Raw genomic sequence first — 21,501 nt, 5'->3', positions numbered from 1 at the left:
TGAACAGGGAGCCCTACCCAGGGCGGGATCCCGGGGACCCTGAGATCATGACCTGAGCCAAAGTCAGATGCTTGACCAACTGAGCCACCCAGGCATCAGTGAGGTATTCTTAAGATGATTTAATTTGCTGACAAATGTGGCTGAATTGAACTCAAATATATATAAAACCAGTAACTGTCCAGAAACTATGCAATTATGTAAAATGAAGACATCAAAAAATTAAAATAAAATAAAATAAAATAAAATAAAATAAAATAAAATAAAATGAAGACATCATTTTCCTAAAGTTGACAAAGATGATACAGTGGCATGCCAGCAATCAGAGATTTTGATCTGTGATCACACAGGCCAGATAACATATCAGGGACAAAATTCCCAAACCTAAGGAGAAACCGCGGATAGGAATTGAGGGGTGGGAAGACTGGAGACAGGAAAAGTCTGCATGAGGGTGGTCCGGTAGGAGGAGCTTAGAATTGTGTGGAGTTACGGTAAACTGGCAGGCCTCGCTGTCAGGTTAACTGGATCAGGAGTCAGTAACAGTGCCTTGGAAACTGGAGGCACTTCTTTGTCCCTTCTTTCCATCTCAGAACAGGCAGCAGATTTTCCATATTTTAATTAATTTTCGGTTGTTAAACCAGAAACCCGAGTGGCCCCTTTCAGTCACCCTGTTTGCAGTGCACAATAGACCATGTGCTAGCCAGTCTTCCTGATCCTGGAAGAAGATTAATGCGAGCCAAGTACAAAAATTTGCTCAGGTTATTAAAGGCTAACAGTGATTGTTCTAATGTGTCTGCTTATTATGCACATTTTCTCCTCTACAGTTTATTATATTACCTAGTCAATGTGTTTGTCAATTGTTAATATCTTTGTTGTTGCAGATACAGATGTGGTGTATAAAAGCGAGAATGGACATGTCATTAAACTGAATATAGAAACAAATGCTACCACATTATTATTGGAAAACACAACTTTTGTAAGTAATGAAAAATTAATTACTTTATGCATTTCAGTATTGTTTAGAATGCTCTCTAGGTGCACATAACCTTTTTCTTCTTCAGCTCCAGCACCTGCAAAATATTTCAGGTAAAAAGTTAGGGTTTGCCATATCATTAGAATCAGTACATCTATTAAAAGGAAATGCCCATGTGACCATCTGCTTCATGTCTCCCCACTTAACTTTGTATCTCCCCTTTTTAGTCAATGAGTAGATGTTTCCAAGAATAAAATTTCCCTAGAATGAATATTTCTTCCAATATTTCCTGTGTAAAATAACTCGTAGGAATGTCAAGATTAAAAAAAAAAAATCTAACACAAGTGATCACAACCTTTTTCTCCCTCTTCACTTTTCATTCCTTGTGACTTCTAATTTTGTTGTAGTTTTCTGAATCAAGCAGAAGGCAGACTCTCTAGAACTGGCTCTCTGCTAGGGTTGATGTGTCTTACTTTTATAATTTAGGCTTCTGTCATTTTCATTTTCTCCAGAATCACTGGTTAGCCTGACAGTGTGTAAATAACAGAACGTATTCACTTTGCTCTAACAAAAGAATATGAATTTTGTCTTTCTCGTAAATTCAGTCTTCTTAAGGTTGGATTTACCTATGATGACCTACAGAGTGAGTGTTAATGAATTAACTTTTGCAGATATTTAAAATTTAGCTGTCAAACACCACTGAAAAATAGTGTGCAGTTATTTGCTCACGGTTTTATATAATCAAAGGTTCAATATATTGCCTATTAAATGACCTCATAGGATACAGAGAAAACATACTCCAAGGCCTTAGAGGATCTTCCATGCAAACTAAATCAGTGAGCAAATCATCAGATACTTTTTTTAAAAAACTTATTTCTACTTGTACATTTGGAATAGACATCTAAACGTCATTTTTTTTGTAGGATGTCCAAGTGAAAGAGGTGGACTGGAACCTTCTGTTGTTCAGTGTTTTTATATATTAAGAAAATATGGTCATTGAAATCAGAAAGTGCTTATATACTTATGCATCTATTAGGCTAAATTAAACCAAACAGCTGATGTACTTTAGTAATTAGAGCAACAACCAGCAGAATAAGGACATTTTTGTTTTTAAACTAATTAGTTAATTCACAGATATTAGAGAAACAGCTACTCTGATAACAACTCTTTATAGCCCTTACGGAATGCCGAGAGTATAGAAGCCATATTGCTCACTTTCTAAAAATATGGATTTCCTTGGGGCAGATACTAACCCTAATGAAAAAGCTTAATAAATAGTATAGAACAGTGTCTATTATTTCTTAATTGGATGGTCCTCAGGAATACTAGAGAAGAGGCTAAGGAATCATCAAGGTATGTTGAAATGAATGGGAAAAAAAAAGCCCTCAGTAGAAAGACAGAAGGCAGAAAGCAGGAATTGGTAATGAGGAGAGGGTATGCTAAGGATTTGCTGATTAAAGTCAATATGAATTGATTTTCAGTAAAATTAGTTTTGGGGGAAAAAAACTAACTACACTTATTTTTTTATCATAAAGTATCATTTTTGAGGTGGAGTATAGGACTTCAGTGGCCAAGCATTTAAGTTAGGCATAGACACTTAGTACATGGATATTCAGTTATGTGATAATTCCTTATTGATCATTCCCTTTACACAGGTTAATGAGATCTTCACTGTGGTCACAGATTATGTATTTTTTTTTCAACATTTGGTCCTTACTTTCTTAGTCTCAATGATACATTAAAAAATAAACAAAAACAAAAAATCTTGTGGCTTTACTCCATTATCCCAGGTCTTTTGTTGGTCCCTCACACCACCCCCAGCTTATCTCATTGTAATTTCTCCATGTGCTGATTAATACCATTTTATCTTTGTGCGTGTGTGCTTAATCTTTTTAAATCCTGCTGAGGTCTATTTCTACTCTCTTCTATGTAGGCAATGACTCTTAATTACCACAGAGTCATATTTAGCAAATACTCTAATTTACTGATCTTCTAAGATTCGTAGACTCCCTAAAGACATTTATCTCACAACATAGATAATTAAGCAATTTCTAAGTCCCGGAGGTGTCAGAATTCAGTGGGGGGGATGGGGAGTGCACAGATAAGGGATTGGAGTGTGACATATACTTGCAACCAGTTAACTCAAAACTGTCAGTATATATATAAATAAATATATACTGCGACTCTTCAGAGGAGCTCGTTTAATCATTCCCTCCTCACTCCAAGATAGCATTAATAAATGTAGTTGTGTTTTCAAAGCTCATGCTAGGCTAAAGTCTGGATTTACTTTCTCTCCAAGGCCATTCTATTGGAAAAAAAATTTCTTACCAGAGCATAAGAATTTTATTCATACTCCAGATTTTTCATTGAACAATTATCAATATTTTAATTAGAATCATAATTAATTGGCTAAGAGCACTAAAAAAGCTTTGTAATAAAAGTGCCAAATCGATTAAGAAAATAAACATATTATTGATAGAAATGTTATAACATAATACCCTATTATTTAGTGCGACATATTTTTTAAAATGTGACAGTCGGTTTGTTTTAAAAATTAAGATAACACCACATTATAATTTCCCCTCTTAAAAACATTTTAAATATGAATAGTGGGTACTTTAGCTATATAATCATGGTTAGCAGACTCTATGAGTAACAATAATATTGGACATGGCTGTCAAAAATAAGACAAAAATAAATCATTTTCTTAAAATAATTGTCTTGAGGCTTCTTTTGGATTGAAGATAGGTGGATTTCTAATGAAGGAAGAAATTAGAGTATATAACTTTCTGAGGAGTAGTTATGCAAAAGAAGTGCTTTAGCCCCAAAACTGCTCTTAATCATTTTTAAGTGTTTGAAAATGTTATCTCTTAAAGCCAGAACTATTTCAAACAAAACCTCATTCACAGTGACATAATGAGGAAATGTTTCATAAGTATTAGCTGTATGTGCTCTTTCTGCTGTCGTAAATTGAATATCACCAGTGGTCTTAGCAGAAAACACCAACAGCCATAAACAGTTCTATCAAATCACTTTTTGAAATTAGAAGGGAGTTGGAAACGGGTCTAATGCACTTACATGGAAATGGGTGACTGATGGATAAGACTCTCATGTCTTTTTGATTCTGAAAATCTGCAAGCTTTTAAAAACAGACTATAAAAATAGCCCAAAACAGAAGGAAGAAATTCATATTTGGCAGCATAATGATTCCAAGGAAAATGTTAGCTACACATTTTTGGGGCCCAACGGTCTTTTTATAGGCCATGCCAAGATAGTAGGTTTGATTAGAACCAGGGAGTATTTATTGACTTCGGCATAGATATAGCAGCTGTTGGCTTGCACACCATCATAATATTTGTGTTTGTTTAATTTTAATTTGTTCTGCCACTGGGTATGTGAGGGTGGATGGAATAGTCCAACTCTTTTTTTACCACCACAAAATCAAGGAACTTATTTTCTGATTCATGTTTAAAGGAAATACGGAAAAAAATTCTGTGGTACCAGTAAATACCTATTGGATAAAGGCACCCAAAATTTCACGCCTTGAAATTTGAAATAAAGATAAAGAGGGCACTTGTGATGAGCCCTCGGTGTTGTTATAAGATGAATCACTAAATTCTATGCCTGAAACTAATATTACACTGTATGTTGACTAACTGGAATTGACATAAAAACTTGGAAAAGAAATTGACCTACAGAAAGGTTGTTAGAAAGTTCTGACTGACCAAGTGGCTTTTCATGTTGGTTATAATCATGGAGAATTTGTGTTTTTTTTGTTTTTGTTTTTGTTGTTTTAAGATCTGGCTTTGGCAGTGTGTGTTGGTGTCCCAGTAGCGAATGATATTAGTAGAGTAACTAATATTGATTGGCCAATGAAGTCACAGGAACTGCACACTTACACAGTTGCTGTGTACACAATATAGTTTCTTTCTTTAGACCAGTGGTTCTCAATCGGGGGTAATTTTGCCATCAGGAGACGCTTGGCAGCTCTAGAGACATTCTTGATTGTTGTGGCTGGAGGTGGGGAGTGTGCCATGGGAATCTAGTGACTACTAGGTCAGAGATGCCATTCAACATTCTACAATGCACAAGACAGCTCCTTACAGCAACAACAAAATTATCTAGCCCAAAATGTCAATAGCACCAAATTTGCAAAATACAGTTCGAGGCAGGGATACCAGGGAAACCATGAGATGATTTAAAGGTAGTTTTTTCAAGGTGAGATCAAAGCAATGGTTCTTTTTGTCAGAAATGTCAATCTGAGGCTTCCAGCTTCGTTTTCTTGAGACATGTTTCTTCATTTTATGGCCAGATCTGTGAAGAAGACCAGCAGGCATGAGTATAATCACTTGACCTTGGATTTTTCTTCTTTGGACAGTGCAGAGTACAGGCTAAAAGTATGACCCCAGTTTTCCCATGGTTTTCTGGGAATACGTCTAATTGAGACATTTTGTTGTTGTTTTTCAGGCAAGTTGGTATCACTTACTGGCTATTGTCAATCCCTTTGACCAAGAAACAAGTAATTTTCTTTAAGTTAGAAGATAAAAACTGATGACTACTTAGTGTTTCAGCCAGTGTAATTCTTTACATTGGCATTACATTATTTATATCATGTTTATAAATAATTGAATTTATTTGTCTTCAGACTGGGCGTATATCTCTCTTCTATCCAAAAGTAATAACTACTTCCTGTTATTGATTACATTCATATTTCTTTCATTTTTTTAATTATTTAGCTTGAAAATATTTAGATCCTTTTACAGCCATATCATTCATTTTAAAAAGGATCATTATATTTAATTATATTATTTAGATGATTCCCGACTCTTAGTCATCAAAGAAGTATCAAACTTGACACATACCATCTATGCACATTCAAGGGAATAGAAATACGTAATATTTTTAACAATGATTGTAATATTTCTTTTATATTCACTTAGGAAAGAGAACATTGAATCTACTATGAATATTTAGCTTGTTTAAAATTTTCTTTAAGTTGGGTGTATGTAAAAATGAATCCCTGCATAGTGTTAAAACTGATGATTCTCAAAACAGGAAAATTAGAAAGAAAATTTTTGATCTTCACCCTGAAAGTCTCCTCAAGGACAAATTTAAAACGTGAGAACAGATCCTCTTGTCTCCATATGTTTGCAAGTATGACATGATTACTCTAAAATTCCATACAGCTCTTCACACAGTTCCCCATAGGTAAGAAAGCCTCTAAGAGAGCCCACTCCACGTTCTAGTTCACCCTTAATTAGCACTGTGAATGATCCAGGAAACAGATGCTACAAACAAATTTACTCACTGGGGTAGTGTATCTTGGATGGTAGAAGCATTTTTGTCCTCAGTAGTGTTAATTGTTACTAATAAAACCATATCAGCAGCTCTGTTATTTGTTAGGAATATTCTTAAATGTCATCCTTGACAGAAACCAAAATTTCCTACATAATATATCTAGAAGTCTCCTTTGTATGGAGTAAAACACCACTTCTTATTAAACATCACTTCTTTAGCCCTTTGAAAAAGAGCTTATTTCAACTATATCCAATATATCCTCTTAAATATGTGCAACAAAATCATTACCAGTATTTACTTCTTTAAAAATTCTTATTTAGTATTCCTGGGGCTGGGTGGAGTAAATTGTTTTAGTGTGTGTCAGATAGGACAGGAGGTAGCTGGCAGCCAGATTTATTGCAATTAATTACACTTAGTTTCAAATTCAGCTTCCTGAGAGGTCAGTGCTCTGAATTGTATCTAGGACCAATCAGTCTGTTTTGAGCAGTTCAAGGCTCTGGTTATATGCCCTTGACCATCTGATGAAAATTTCTGCCTTTCATTTTCTTTCAGAAGAATTTTATATTTGGCTACCTCCCAGTCATGGAAAGCTAATTAGGCATTTTTAAAAATATTAATAATGAAATACCCAGATTCTTCTATTAATTCATGGTGGAATTTGAGCAATAAAAATACATTTTAAGAGACTTTTGAAGGTTTTAAAGTTGATGATACTGGGATTTTCTTCTTTTCTCTTTTCTCTCTTTCTTTCTTTTCTTTTCTTTCTTTTTTTTTTTTTTTAGTTTCAGAATACTTTGGTCTGTGCGGCTTTGTTAATGGAGAACTATGCATTAAGCAGAACTTTGTAACCATTTATGGTGAAGAGTACAGATATTTTCACAGTACACTGTGAATATAGTAAATTAGTATTTCAGTTTGTTTATGGAACATAATGTAGGACATTCAGCATTCAGCGAACATTAAGTTATAATGGCAGCCCATCACAGAACTGGAAAGCATTCTCCCTGTCTTCCACTTCAATTTCAATAAAAAGAAACTGAGACCCAGAGAAATAAAGTGACTTGCTCAATGTTTCTAGTAGAGTCTTAGGACTAGAATACAAATCCCTTGACTCTAAGTCTAGCGTTGCTTCTAATATACCTAGTTTTTCATTCAAAATCCCTTATAAGAAAATGTAAAATAAATTAAAATTCCTTAATATTTTTGTATAAGGAGTTTCTATATGTATTTGTGTATTTACTACTTAAAACTTTTATAAAAGATACTTGATAAAATATATGTATATGTTTATATATGTGTGTGAGCATACACACATTACACACACACACACATGCTTACATACTTATTTGTTTTACCATCAGCTAATCAGGAAGAAAGCAGTAGACATTGAATGGAAAAGCACTGGACACTGAATGGGAAAGAAACAAAAAAGGAAAATGTGGTTTAAATGGCTTTAGTTGCCTTAGCTTGGCTGAAGTCACCATATTTGTTTTTAGCATATTTTGGATTTTCAGTGACTATCTCCTGTGTCATCATTCTTTCTATGCAATTATTTTCAGTTCTTTTGGAAATGCTGCCTATGTAAACAAAGAGAAGAAATCTTATTTGTATTACACACACACACACGCGTGCACACACACACACACCCCCACCAAGCCACTTACACTCTGCTTTTCCTCTCTTTTATCCTTTGATGAATGAGTCTGAAAAAAATCTAGTCTATATTTGAGATTTTTCCTTCTCTTAAAAGCTTACAGAGGTTTTTCTCCCTCTCTGTTTTTGTAATGTTGCTGCATCATTGTTAAAATGATTCATCGTGTGTTAGTTTATTAATTCACTTGCCGACAAATTATTGAGCCCCTGCTATGTATCAGAGAAGAGTCCAGGTTCTGGGGATACATGTTGGACAAGGCAGCCTTGTCAAACCAACCACAAACACTCAAGTTCAAATACGAGCTGGTATTAAGTCCTTGGGGGGAAAAAGTTGCATGGAGTGAAGATTAGAGAAGTATCAGGTGTCCAGGAAAGGTCCACTGTAGAGGCAACATTCCAAGGTCAGGTTGAAGAGTTTTGTAGGCTCAAAGAAGAATAATTACCAAGAATCTTGGGTGGGAACTGTATAGATCTGTTTTAAGTATAGAAAGTTTGTATAAGTAATAGGGAATGAAGGGAATGGTACTGGATGAACCCAGTGGAATAATTACGAGAAAAATTATGTTGTTTTATAGGTCAAGGTTTTGTTTTATTAGCAATAAGCCCACTTTAAAGAAAGTGGTGATATCTGAGTCACATTTTAAAAGAACACTCTGTCTGCTATGTGAGGAATTTATTCTAGGGATATTAAAATAGAAATTATAAGTCCACTTTAAAGTCTACAATAATGGTATTTCTGTTAATGAGAGAAGATTCAGGGCTTGAACTAGAATAGACTAACAGAAAAGATGCAAAGTAGGTGGATCAAGGATTTGTTTGAGGATAGAGTGCACAGGTGTTTGTCTAATTGGTTTGCATTTTTCAGAAATAGAGGAATCACCATTGTGTCTTAGGTTTTTAAATGGCATTAATTCATCAGTTCTATTTTAATATTTTCCAACTAATCTTGACATTAGGCTCCATTTAGTGTTCAGTTGTTATATGTGTATGTTTACATTTGTTTTTTTTTTTTTTAAGATTTTATTTTTTTATTCAACAGAGATAGAGACAGCCAGCGAGAGAGGGAACACAAGCAGGGGGAGTGGGAGAGGAAGAAACAGGCTCATAGCAGAAGAGCCCGATGTGGGGCTCGATCCCAGATCGCCGGGATCACGCCCTGAGCCGAAGGCAGACACTTAACCGCTGTGCCACCCAGGCGCCCCTACATTTGTTTTTTGTATATAACAGTACAATAAAGGAATTTTTGTGTTTTGGTTGAAAAAGATTTGTGGCAAAATTAGGAAGTTTTGGTGTGCTCCTTAATCCCCATCACCTAATTTACCCATCATCCCACACACTGCTCCTTTGGTAATCATCAGTTTTTTCTCTCTAGTTAACAGTCTGTTTCTTGGCTTGCCTCCCTCTCTCTTTTTCCCCCTTTGCTCATTTGCTTTGTTTCTTAAATTCCACATATGAGTGAAATCGTATGGTATTTATCTTTCTCTGACTTATTTTGCTTAGCATAATATTCTAGCTCCATCCATGTCACTGCAAATGGCAAGATTTTGTTCTTTTTTATGAATGAGTAATAGTCCATTGTGTATATACACCACATCCTCTTTATCCATTCATCAGCTGGTGGACACTTGGACTCTTTCCATAATTTGGCTATTGTAGATAATGCTGCTACAAACATCTGGATGCATTTGACTTAGTATTTTTGTACTCTTTGGGTAAATACCTGGTAGTGTGGCTGTCGGATCATAGAGTAGTTCTATTTTTAACTTTTTGAGAAACTTCCATGTTGTTTTCCAGAGTGGCTACACCAGTTTGCATTCCCACCAACAAGGAAAAAGGGTTTCCCTTTGTCTGCATCCTTGCCAACACCTGCTGTTTCTTGGCTTGTTGACTTTAGCCGTTCTGACAGCTGTGAGCTGGTGTCTCATTACAGTTTGGTTTGTATCTCTCTGATGATCAGTTAGATTGAGCATCTTTGCATGTGTCTATCGGCCCTCAGAACGTCTTCTCTGGAAAAATGTCTCTTCATGTGTTCTGCCCATTGTTTAATTGGATTATTCATTTTTGGGTTGTTGAGTTGTATAATTTCTTTATATATTTTAGATGTTAACCCTTTATCACATTTGTCACTTGCAAATATCTTCTCCCATTCCATAGGTTTTCTTTTACTTTTGTTGATTGTATCTTTTGCTGTGCAGAAGATTTTTATTTTGGTGCAGTCCCAAGAGTTTATTTTTGCTTTTATTTCCTTTATCTCAGGAGACATGTCTAGAAAGAAGTTGCCACGACCAATGCCAACGAAGTTACTGCCTGTATTCTTCTCTAGGATTTTTATGGTTTCATGTCTCACATTTAGGTCTTTAATCTGTTTTGAATTTGTTTTTCCTGTGGTGTAAGAAAGTGGTCCAGTTTCTTTGTTTTGCATGTTGCTGTCCAGTTTTCCCTACACCATTTGTTGCAGAGACTGTCTTTTTCCCATTGGATATTCTTTCTGGTTTTGTTGAAGATAATTAACCATCTATTTGTGGGTTCATTCCTGAGTTTTCTATTCTGTTACATTGATCTGTGTGTCTATTTTTGTGCCAGTGCCAGACTTTTTGATCACTACAGCTTTGTAATATAACTTGAAGTCTGAAATTGTGATGCCTCCAGCTTTGGTTTTCTTTTTCAAGGTTGCTTTGGCTATCCAGGATCTGTTGTGGTCCCATACAAATTTTAGGATTGTTTATTGTAGCTCTGTGAAAAATACTGTGGGTATTTTGATAGGGATTGCATTAAGTGTGTAGGTTGTTTTGAGTAGTATAGACATTTTAACAATATTTGTTCTTCCAATCCATGAGCACGGAATGTTTTTCCATTTCTTTATGTCATCTTCAATTTCTTTCATCAGTGTTTTATAGTTTTCAGAGTACAAGTCTTTTACCTCTTTGGTTAAGTTTATTCCTAGGTATCTTATGGTTTTTGGTGCAGTCATAAATGGGATTGATTCCTCAGTTTCTCTTTCTGCTGCTTCATTATTGGTGAATAGAAATGCAATTGATTTCTGTATGTTGATTTTGTATCCTGTACCTTTATTGACTTTGTGTCTTAATTCTAGCAGTTTTTTTGTGGTGTCTTTTGGGTTTTCTACACAGAGTATCAGGTTCCTTAATTGAAATGTTAAAATTAAAGCTTTAATTTCAAAAGAGTCAAATAAATGGTTGCCATAATTAATGAAGTTGTTATTGATTTACAAATCCAGAAATACATAAGCTTAGTCAAAGATAAATTTTGATGATATTTTGATTAAGCAGTGATGATACATTTTTATATCGTTCATTAAACATCTCACTAGTTTATGAATATCTTAAGAGAAGAGGCCAGCCAAGACTTACTCAATTTTGTGTTTTCCGTGACTAGAACAATGATGGCATAGCCCTAAGTAGACACTTAGTACACTTTTTATGAATTAATGAAATTTATTTTCTTTTTTCGCATTGCATCATTTATGTAAATATTTGATCCATAGTGGTCCATGAGAGAATGTAGGAGGAAAATGAGATTTAATTAACCCTCCTAAAATTTGAATCAGCTGCAAAAAGGATAATTTATAAACCAAAATAATAATTTTCCCCACTCACTAAAAGCATGAGCCCATGAGATTATAAGCAAGTAAAAAGATTTTCCTATATTGAAATGGATAGTATTATTTTCAGCAAATATTGAGAGACAGGAAACAATCACTTGATTTTTTGCAACATATTTTTAGTATTTTGACACTTTGTTAATTCATAGGATATCCAAGAAATATATATATATGTAAGAAGCTTCATTTCATCCTCCAATATATTCATTGTTTTTTAGACATTGAAAGAAATGTCTCTTCCACCTTAGTTTCAGGAAAATCTATTCATCTCTTAATTAGTTGACATATGATAAGCAAAATATGACTCTTGTAATGGATTTTTTCCCCCTAACTTTTGGCCAGTGGGAAAACTGGAACTGAATTAAGGCTTAATTTTAACAATTGGGAAAGAAATTAAACCATGGAAATTTCACTTAATCCTCTGACTTCATCACACTGCTCTTCAGTTTCTTTTTTTTTTCCTAATTCCTCCTCTGCCTTCTTCTCCCCCCAACTCCCCTGTGTGTGTGTGTGTGTGTGTGTGTGTGTGTAACAGCTTTATTGAGAGAGACTTTACATACCATATTTTTCACCCATTTGAAAGGTACAGTTCATTGTTTTTAGTATACTCGCAGAGTTGCGCAAGCATCATCAAAGTCTAATTTTAGAATTTTCTTCAGCTGCCCCTACGGTGACCTCTACACACTAGCAGTCTTTCTCCTGGACTTTCTTTCTGCAGCTTCCTGCAACTACTAGTCTAATTTTCATCTCTGGATTTGTGTATTCTGTACATTTCAGATAAATGAAATAGACAGTATGTGGTCTTTTATGGCCAGCTTCCTTCACTTAGTACAATATATCAGGGTTTAAATATGTTTTAGGATATATCAATACTTCATTCTTTTTTATTGTTAAGTAATATTCCATTGTGTGATATGCTACTTTTGTTTTTCCATTCATTAGTTAATGGACGTTTGAATGGGTTCATTTTTTTCGGGGGGTGGGGGTTGAAGGAAGGGCAGAAGGAGAGAGAGAAAGAAACTCCTAAGTAGGCTATAGGCCAAGCCCTGAGCCTGACTCAAGGCTCAATCTCACAACCCTGAGATCATGTCCCAAGCCAAAATCAAGAGTCAGATGCTTAACTGACTGGGCCACCCAGGCGCCTTCAATAGGTTCATTTAAAGGCTATTTCAAATCATATTTCTGTGAACATTTGTATTTAAGTTTTGTGTAGGCACATGTTATCGTTGTTCTTGACGTATTTCCGCTGTTGTGGAGTGTAATTCTGGGTCACATGGCAACTCTATTTAGCATTTTGAAGAACTATTATTTTCCAAAGTGGTTGCACCTGTTTACCTTTTCACTAGCAGTATAAGAGGAACCAAATTTCTTCACATTCTTGTTAATGCTTGTTCCTGTCTTTTTTATTGTAGCCATCTTAGTGTGTGGGAAGTGGTATATCACTGTGGTTTGATTTGCATTCCTTCATTTACTAATGATGTTGAGCGTGTTTTCATGAGCTTATTGGCCATTTGGATATATTCTTTAGAGAAATTTCTTTTAAAATCCTTTGCCCATTTTTTAGCTAGACTCGTTTTATTGCTAAAATTTAAGCGTCTATTTATATATGCAAAATACAAGTTCCTTGTCACATATAAAATTTGCAAATCATTTCTCCCATGTGTGTAATCTTTCACTGTCTGGGTAGTATCCTTTGATGAACAAAAATTTTAAGTTGGATGAAATAAAATGTATCTTCTTTTGTCTTATATACTCTGTTGTTAATCTCAGAAACTATTGCCCAACCCAATATCGTAAAGATTTACTCCCGTGTTTTTGTCTAAAATATTATAATTTTTTTCTTACATTTAGTTCTGTGGGGTTTTTTAGTGAATTTTGTATATGATGTGAGGTAGGATATCCAAATTCATTCTTCTGCATGTGGATATTCACTTGTCCATGCAACACTATTTTGAAAAGACTATTCACATGCCGTGGTTTTAGCATGCTTGTAAAATATCGGTTGACCACAAATGTATACATATATTTCTGGACTCGGTATTTTGTTAATCTAAATGTTTATCTTTATGCTATCATCACAGTCTTGATTACTGTAACTTTGTGATAAGACTTCAAGTCAGGACTTGTGAGTACTTGAACTTTATTCTTCTTCAAGATTGTTTTAAATATTCTGAATCCCTTACATTTAATATGAATTTTAAGGTCAACCTATAAATTAACACATGGTCTATCCCTAGAGAGTGTTTCATGTGAATTTTAAGGTCAACCAGTAATTTAGCATATGGTCTATTTCTGGAGAGTGTTATATCTGCAGCTCCTAAGAATATATAATATATTCTGTTAGTGATTCCTGTCTGTTAGATCTTTTTGCTTTATAATGTTGTTCAAGTCTATTTCCTTATTGATCTTCTAGGTGTTCTATCCATTATTGAAATTGGGGTCAGAAAGTTTAATTATTGCTACATTATCCATTTTTCCCTTTAATTATTTTGATCTGTCTTTATGTATTTTGGAACTCTGTTAGCAAGTACATATTTGTTTATAATTGGTATATTTTCCTGATGGGAATAGTATACAAAAACTGTACCAACATATTTCCATCTCTTCTCTCTCCTTTGCATTTTTATTATTGTATAAGTTATGTCTTTATACATTTTAACACTACACAGTTTTATAATTATTGTTTATGAAGCTGTTTTCTTTTTTCTTTTTTAATTTTGTTTATTCGTTTGAGAGAGAGAGAGTGAAAGACAACACAAGCTGGGGGAAAGGGAGAGGAGAAGCAGACTCCCCGCAGAGCAGGGAGCCCAATGTGGGGCTCGATCCAAGGACCCCAGGATCATGACCTGAGCCAAAGGCAGATGCTTAAATGACTGAGCCACCCAGGTGCCTCTGTATTCTTTTCTTTTTAAGATTTATTTATTTATTTTAGAGAGGGGGAGAGAGCAACTGGGAGGAAGGGCAGAGGGAGAGGGAGAAAAACTCAAGCAGACTCCTTGCTGAGCAGGGAGTCTGACGCAGGGCTGGATCCCAGGACCTGAGGTCATGACCTGAGCGGAAGCCAAAAGTTGGGTGCTTAGCCAACTGAGCCCCCCCCAGGCGCCCCTATGAAGCTATCTTCTTAGATAGCGGGAGAAAGGAGTTACAGTGTGTTTTTCTTCCTTTCATAATTTCCATGCAGGTAACGTTACTGGGTACCTTTTATTTCTTCATGTGGATTCAGGTTACAGGCTAGTGTCTTTAATTTCAGCCTGAAGGACTCCCTTTAGTAATTCTTGGAGCACAGGTCTGATAGTAACAAATGCTCTCAGTTTGTTTGTTTGGTTGGTTGATTGGTTTTGTTTGTTTTTATCTAGACATGACTTAATTTCTCCTTGATTTTTGAAGGAGCATTTTTAGCTCCATATAGAGTTATTTGTTGACAGTGTTTTTCTTTCAATACTTTGAAGATGTCATCCTAACATCTGACATCTATAGTTTCTTAAGAAAAGTTAGCTGTTAATTTTATCAAGGGTGCATTTTGTGTGATGTGTTGTTTTTGCTTTGTTTTCAAAATTTTTCGTTGTGATTTTTGACAATTTGTGATTAGTTTAGGTGAGGATCTTTTTGAATTTATTTGACTTGAAATTTGTTGAGTTTCTTGAATATGTACTTTAATATTTTTCATTAAATTAAGAAGGTTTTAGTTATTATTTTTGATTTTTTTCTCTTCCTATATGTCTTCTCTGTAGACTTTCACATACATTTTATATTCTGCATTCAGTTTTACTGAAACAGGAAGGAATATAAGGAATTCTTCGGTTTAATATACCAAAGTATAATAGTCTACTCTCACCTTAATTTGATGTTCTCTGTAAAATAATGACGTAATTTTCATTATGAAAAAAATAGCTTTCATAACTTTGTCTTGATCAATCTTCCTTCCTTTCTTCTTTCCTTCCTTCCATCTATTTATTTTAGATCATTGACTCTTTGTATTAACTGAATGATTGCAGTTTCTTAGCCTTAATGCAGACAATCAGTGATCAAGGGTTATTATATGAATTGGGAGAGAATGTAATTAAAATCCTACCCTTTCTGACATTATGAACCTTTTCCAGCCTACTTTACATACCTGGACTATCCTTAAATAGTTCTCTCTTATTTATACAACTTTTAAAAATGTTCTTCAGGGGGGCGCCTGGGTGGCACAGCGGTTAAGCGTCTGCCTTCAGCTCAGGGCGTTATCCCAGCGTTCTGGGATCGAGCCCCACATCAGGCTCTTCCGCTATGAGCCTGCTTCTTCCTCTCCCACTCCCCCTGTTTGTGTTCCCTCTCTCGCTGGCTGTCTCTATCTCTGTCGAATAAATAAATAAAATCTTTTAAAAAAATGTTCTTCAGAACTCAGTTGTATATATACTATTGATTTTAACAAAATATTGAGAAAGAAAAGAATACCTAAGATAAATGAATAATTGGATTGTAATTTTAAAAAGTAAATTATGATAAAATATGAGTTCTGCCTAAAGAAGAGGTAGAATCATATTCAGAATGAGAGATTATGCATATCATTTTCTTTGGCAATACTAAAATTTATTTTAGAAGAAAAATACTTAGAATAACATTCAATTTTTTATAAGAGAAGTGGTAAATTAAGATTTAATTCATATAAATACACAGAATAGTCTTGCATCCTTAACTATACCCTTATATGTTCTTTCTAAAAATAAAAACAAATTCACATTGTGAGTTCTCTTTGTTAGGACCAAAGCACTTATAAGTTTTGAATAAATCAGAGCTTATATTTGTATAATACAGTTCTATGGCCTTTTTTTCCCCCTTTGGTCATTCCATAATTTATATATGCCCTTCAAATATTGACATTTAATGGATAGTTTAATAAAATATAATTAAGAATACAAATATCCTTAATCTCTCATTGACATTTCTAAACACAATAGAATGAAAATATATGGTTCGAAACTATAAACAGTTTATTGAACTATCTGAGAGTCATTAGGTACATGTGGCTATTTACATTTATTTTTAAATAATTAAAATCATGTGAAATTTTTAAAACCCATCTTTTAGTCACATCAGCCTCATTCCATGTGTTTAGTAGCCAAATGAAACCAATGGCTACTTCATTAGACAATGTACATACGGAATATTTCCATTATCACAGAAAGTCCTCTTGGAAAGAGCTCTGCTACACCTGTGCATATACAGTGAAAATAAAAACTTCCCTCCAAATCACTCGTTATCCTTTCTGAATATGTCTATGTACTCATTTGTACCAAATAATATCAAACAACTCTCCAGAAATATGTCTGTATATCTTCATAGGTCTATACATAAACAATATATTTCCAAATATATACACTCGTGTGTGTGTGTGTGTGTGTAAGTTCAACAAAATGGAGAGTCTGCACTTTTTATCAACTTAGTAGTGTAACTTGAGGACCTGTTTACACTAATCCTCTTGTTTTTGTCTAACATTATTTAGTGGTTATGTAGAATTTCTTTGCAGGATGTACTATGTACTTCCTATTACGCATTTATGAATATACTTGGCAACCATTTTGAAATGTATTTGTAGGCTAAATTCATACAGTAATATCGCTGTGTTAAAAGAAATATCAATTTGAAATTCAATAGTATCAAATCATTTTAAGTCCACCAATGGTAAATGATATTGCCTACTACTATACTCTTGCTGTCTGTCAGTATTATCAACCTTTTTTAATTAGTATCAATTTGGCTGATGAAAAATAGCCATTAATTGTTATATTGATATGTACTTATTTATGAGTGAGGTTGGCATCATCTTGCCATATGTGCATCAGTAGTTGGTTCAAGGTTTTCTATGAATTGCTTTGCACGAGCTTTTCAAATTGGGTCTTTGCATTGATACAAATTTTTTCTTTAGATATTTCTGTTTCTCCTTTATCTCAGTGGAATTATTCATTCACTACTGTGTGGAAAGCCCAGTGAAAAGATTTTATTTCAAATCTCTTAGTTGATATGTGTCTATTATGAACTCATAGAAGAAGAAATAAGTAATAAGTGTTAAAAATGGAAGGAGGGACAATGGGAAAAGTTGTGAATAAATGTGTCTAATGAATTCATTCAACCATAAGTATGTACTTAATAAAGTTTAAAAGCATCATCTGTCCCATAGGATCTTGGAAACGTACCCCTTAAGTTTCCCCTCCATTTTCCAAATGCAATAAAATTCATATTAAAACAAAAAAAGAAATGTACAAACAAAAGACCTTCTTCATTCCTTTGGCTTAAGACAGTCTTTATTGGAGATTGAAATAAATGCAGAAAAGTTATTGATATTTGCCTTCTTTACATTTCATAAGAAGATTAAAGGTGTTAACAAACATTTCTGAGAAAGGGAACAGTACAGGGAATGACTTTTTTATTTGGGGCATTAAAATGCCCTGTTAGTAAATGATAACTCTTAAAGTAAATTACCTGGAAATTATTTTTATATCCATCTGTGGATTTCTGGTGAATGTCTAACAGAGCTCCTAAGCACAGTTGAGGAGAGATCAGCAATGTTTGCAACTGTGACTATAAGATGAGAGAAAAGAACCCTGTCCTTCAGACCTGGGGATTTGGGCTCAAGACACTGAATCTGGAGGCAGTTTTTGATTATTCCTTATTGTCATTCCAATGGATGTGACTTAATTTTGCAGGTCCTCTTTCTTTCCCCAAATAAATGGAAAGTACAATGCCACCATGGAAGTAAATCTGAAATTATTCTTTCCCTTCACTATTGCCATTTGCTTTACCAAGGAAGGGTCATGTATGATATCTCTGGTTTCAAACAGATAATGACAAATGAGAAAGAAATGGAGAATGTAATATTCTGAGTCCTGAACATGAGTATTAAAAGACCGCCTGTTAACATACTTTAGAAATACTGATTCATAGCTGAGAACCTGATCCTTGTTATTCTTTGGCTTTTCAGATAAATCGAATATTCAGAATCTTTAAATGTCACATCCTTATACTTTTTGTTGTTTGTATCCTGTATCTATTATAATCTCAGGTTATAATTGGAGTCCACAGACAGATATTTTAGCATACTAAAGAATGTCAGGTAGTAAATGATAAAGACATGGTAAAAAGCATTAGTTAACAAAAAAAAATGTAATTAATATTAAAAAGCTCTTCCATTTCTGTTGAGAAATGAGCAAAATATATAAATAGACTTTTTACAAAGAGAAACGTTAGACAAATAAATAGATGCTTAATGTAATTCATAAACAGAAAAGTGATGGTCAAAAGGAGATTGCATTTTACATCTGTCGATTTGGCAAAGTTTAACTGCTATTACCGAGTGTTAGAAAGAATGTGGAAAACAGGGTCTCTTACTCATTGCCGACAGGAGTGTGATTTGTGTTTTTACTCTGGGTAACAGTTTGTCATTATTGTGTGAAGTGGAGAATTCACATGCCCTACAAGCCACAAATTCCTCCCTTTATACCATGAGAAAATGGCTGCTGTGTGCATTGGGAAGTAAGAACACAGAGATTTATTCAGGCACGGTTGCACACAACCCCTGGTGTCCCCCGCTGAGCTTAGGGTCTACGAAAGGACATTTCTGAGAAAGTGGACAATAAAGAGAGACCTTCATTTTTGGACCATTAAAGTGCAATTTAGTAAATGACAACTCAATTTTTAAACTAATTCTCTCTGGAAATTATTTTTACATCTTTGTGTTTCTTGTAAATATCTAACTCAGTTTGTGTGTGTTTGTGCTTGCCTGAGTAACATATTATTTCGTCTTCATTGGCTTTGAACTCTTAATAGAGGAATCAGGCAGCCCATGACTTCTTATACTTCCCTTTATCACTCAGCATTCTGTTACTGATTCATGCATATTTGCATTGAGCTCTAGTTCACTTATTTTCATGACTATTATAAGATATTCCATTCTTTTCATGTTATTTTCATGGGTATATGGTTTATCATTATTTTTATATATTACAATATATTTGTTGTTTATCCGATATTCTGATATTTATCTGGGCATCCTGTATTTTTATTTGCCAAATTTATCATGAATTACACTATGTCACAATAGAAAGGCTATGATTAATCTAATTCTGTGCATCCAAGACCCATTAAGGTGAAAACAACTGATAAATATTATACTCTGTCTAAAATAATTTCATCAAAGATAGAAAACAGAGAGGAGGAAGTAGCTATCAAACATAATATTAATGAGAATATGCCAGAATATACCAAATCTGGAACAAAGAAATTTATTTTTAGTTACTAACTTGTCCTCTCTCTTTTTGTTTGGGATTAATAATGGTAATGCTAAATTAGTGATGTCATATGAACTTTAGATGGGCCTTTCATCCATAAGAGAAAATAATGAGCTCTTAAGAAAATTTACTTTTTAAAGCACTAATATTTCTGTTTCTCTCCCATTTTTAAGGGAGAGTCAGGCAGGCTAAGATTTTTTTTTTTTTTTAAGCAATATTGCTCATTATGTTTTCCTTTCTTTTTAAAAATAGGGAAATTGCCAAGTTCTTAGTAGCCATCTTCTTGCCTGTGACAGAAGCAAAATCATATGACTAACAAATACCTGAAATGCACATGTCATATTTTAAAATATTAACTTTAGGGTACCTGGGTGGCTCAGTTGTTTAAGTGTCTGATTTGGCTCAGGTCTTGATCTCAGGGTCCTGAGATTGAGCCCCCCTTAGGCTTTGCAATCAGTGGGGAGCCCGCTTTTCCCTCTCCCTCTGCCAGTCTCCCCACTTCCCCCACAGCTTGTGCTCATTCTCTCTCTCTCTGTCTTAAACAAATAAATAAAATCTTTAAAAAATAAAATAATAATCCCACTAATTAGATCTGTGAAATCATAGTCTCTAATATTTACCTGATGGAATACTGCACCAAGAATAGACTGAAGCAATTTATTGCGGCAGAACTCCAGTCCACCCACCAGATCTTATAAGCATTCTGTTGAACATGTATTAGGCCATGATGTAGAAAACCCATCCAGAAATTCTGATGTGATCATTTTTAGGACTTCCATAACTGTTCATATCTTTCTATATGCTCTCTTCTTTTTTTTTTTTTTTCAATTGAAGAGTAGTTGACAAACAATGTTACATTTGTTTCAGGTGTGTAAACTTGTGATTCGACAATTCTGTAGGTTATAATATGCAGACCACAAGTGTAGTTACCATCTGTCATCATTGCTATTATAATACCATTGAGTATATTCCGTATGCTGTGCCTGTCATCCCCATGATGTATTCATCCCATAGCTGGAAGCCTGTGCCTCCCACTGTCCTTCACCCAACCCCCCCCCCCCGGCAATCACGAGTTTATTCTCTGTATTTATGGATTTGTTTCTGCTTTTTGTTTGTTCATTTTTGTTTTCTTTTTTTAGATTCCACATGTAAGTGAAATCATATTGTGTTTGTCCTAGTATGACTTCACTCATTTTAGCATAATATCTTCTAGGTCCATCCATGTTGTCGCAAATGGCAAGATCTCATTCTTCTTTATGACTGGGTAGTGTTACAGTGTGTGTGTGTGTGTGCGCGCGTGCGCAGGCACACCTGTTTACATACATACATGCATTTATACCACATCATCTTTATGCGTTCATTTATTAGTGGACACTTGGGTTGCTTCCATCTTGTGGACACTGTAAATAATGCTGCAGTAAGCATAGGGGTGCATGTATCTTTTCAAATCAGTGTTTTCATTTTCTTTCAGTGAATACTCACTAATGGAATTACTGGATTTATGGTATCTCTAGTTTTAATCCTTTTGATGAACATCTCTACTGTTTTCTTAGTGTCTCTGCCACTGTACATTCCCATCAGTAAAGCATGTGGGTTTCTTTTACTCCACATCCTCACTAGCACTTACTGTTTCTTGCCGTTTTAATACTAGCCGCTCTGACAGGTGTGAGGTGATAACTCATTGTGGTTTT

The 21,501-nt window shown here is 34.5% G+C and overlaps 1 protein-coding gene across 4 annotated transcripts in view; it reads left to right on the top strand.

Moving 5' to 3' along the window:
- The window catches only part of DPP10 (dipeptidyl peptidase like 10), a 648,232-nt gene that overhangs the window by 328,311 nt on the left and 298,420 nt on the right, over positions 1–21,501 (top strand). For all 4 annotated transcript variants that reach the window (XM_087856800.1, XM_087856769.1, XM_045804069.2 and 1 more), the window contains exon 4: positions 879–973. In XM_087856800.1, coding sequence (XP_087712926.1) covers positions 879–973 — 95 coding nt within the window. The remainder of the gene's footprint in view (positions 1–878; positions 974–21,501) is intronic.

Source organism: Ursus americanus, chromosome 1, assembly GCF_024610735.1.
Source record: "Ursus americanus isolate L20-20 chromosome 1, mUrsAme1.1.p, whole genome shotgun sequence".
In the NCBI taxonomy this organism is placed as follows: Eukaryota; Metazoa; Chordata; class Mammalia; order Carnivora; family Ursidae; genus Ursus; species Ursus americanus.
The sequence above is the reverse complement of the archived record's forward strand: the minus strand, read 5'-3'. Positions and strand labels throughout refer to the sequence as shown.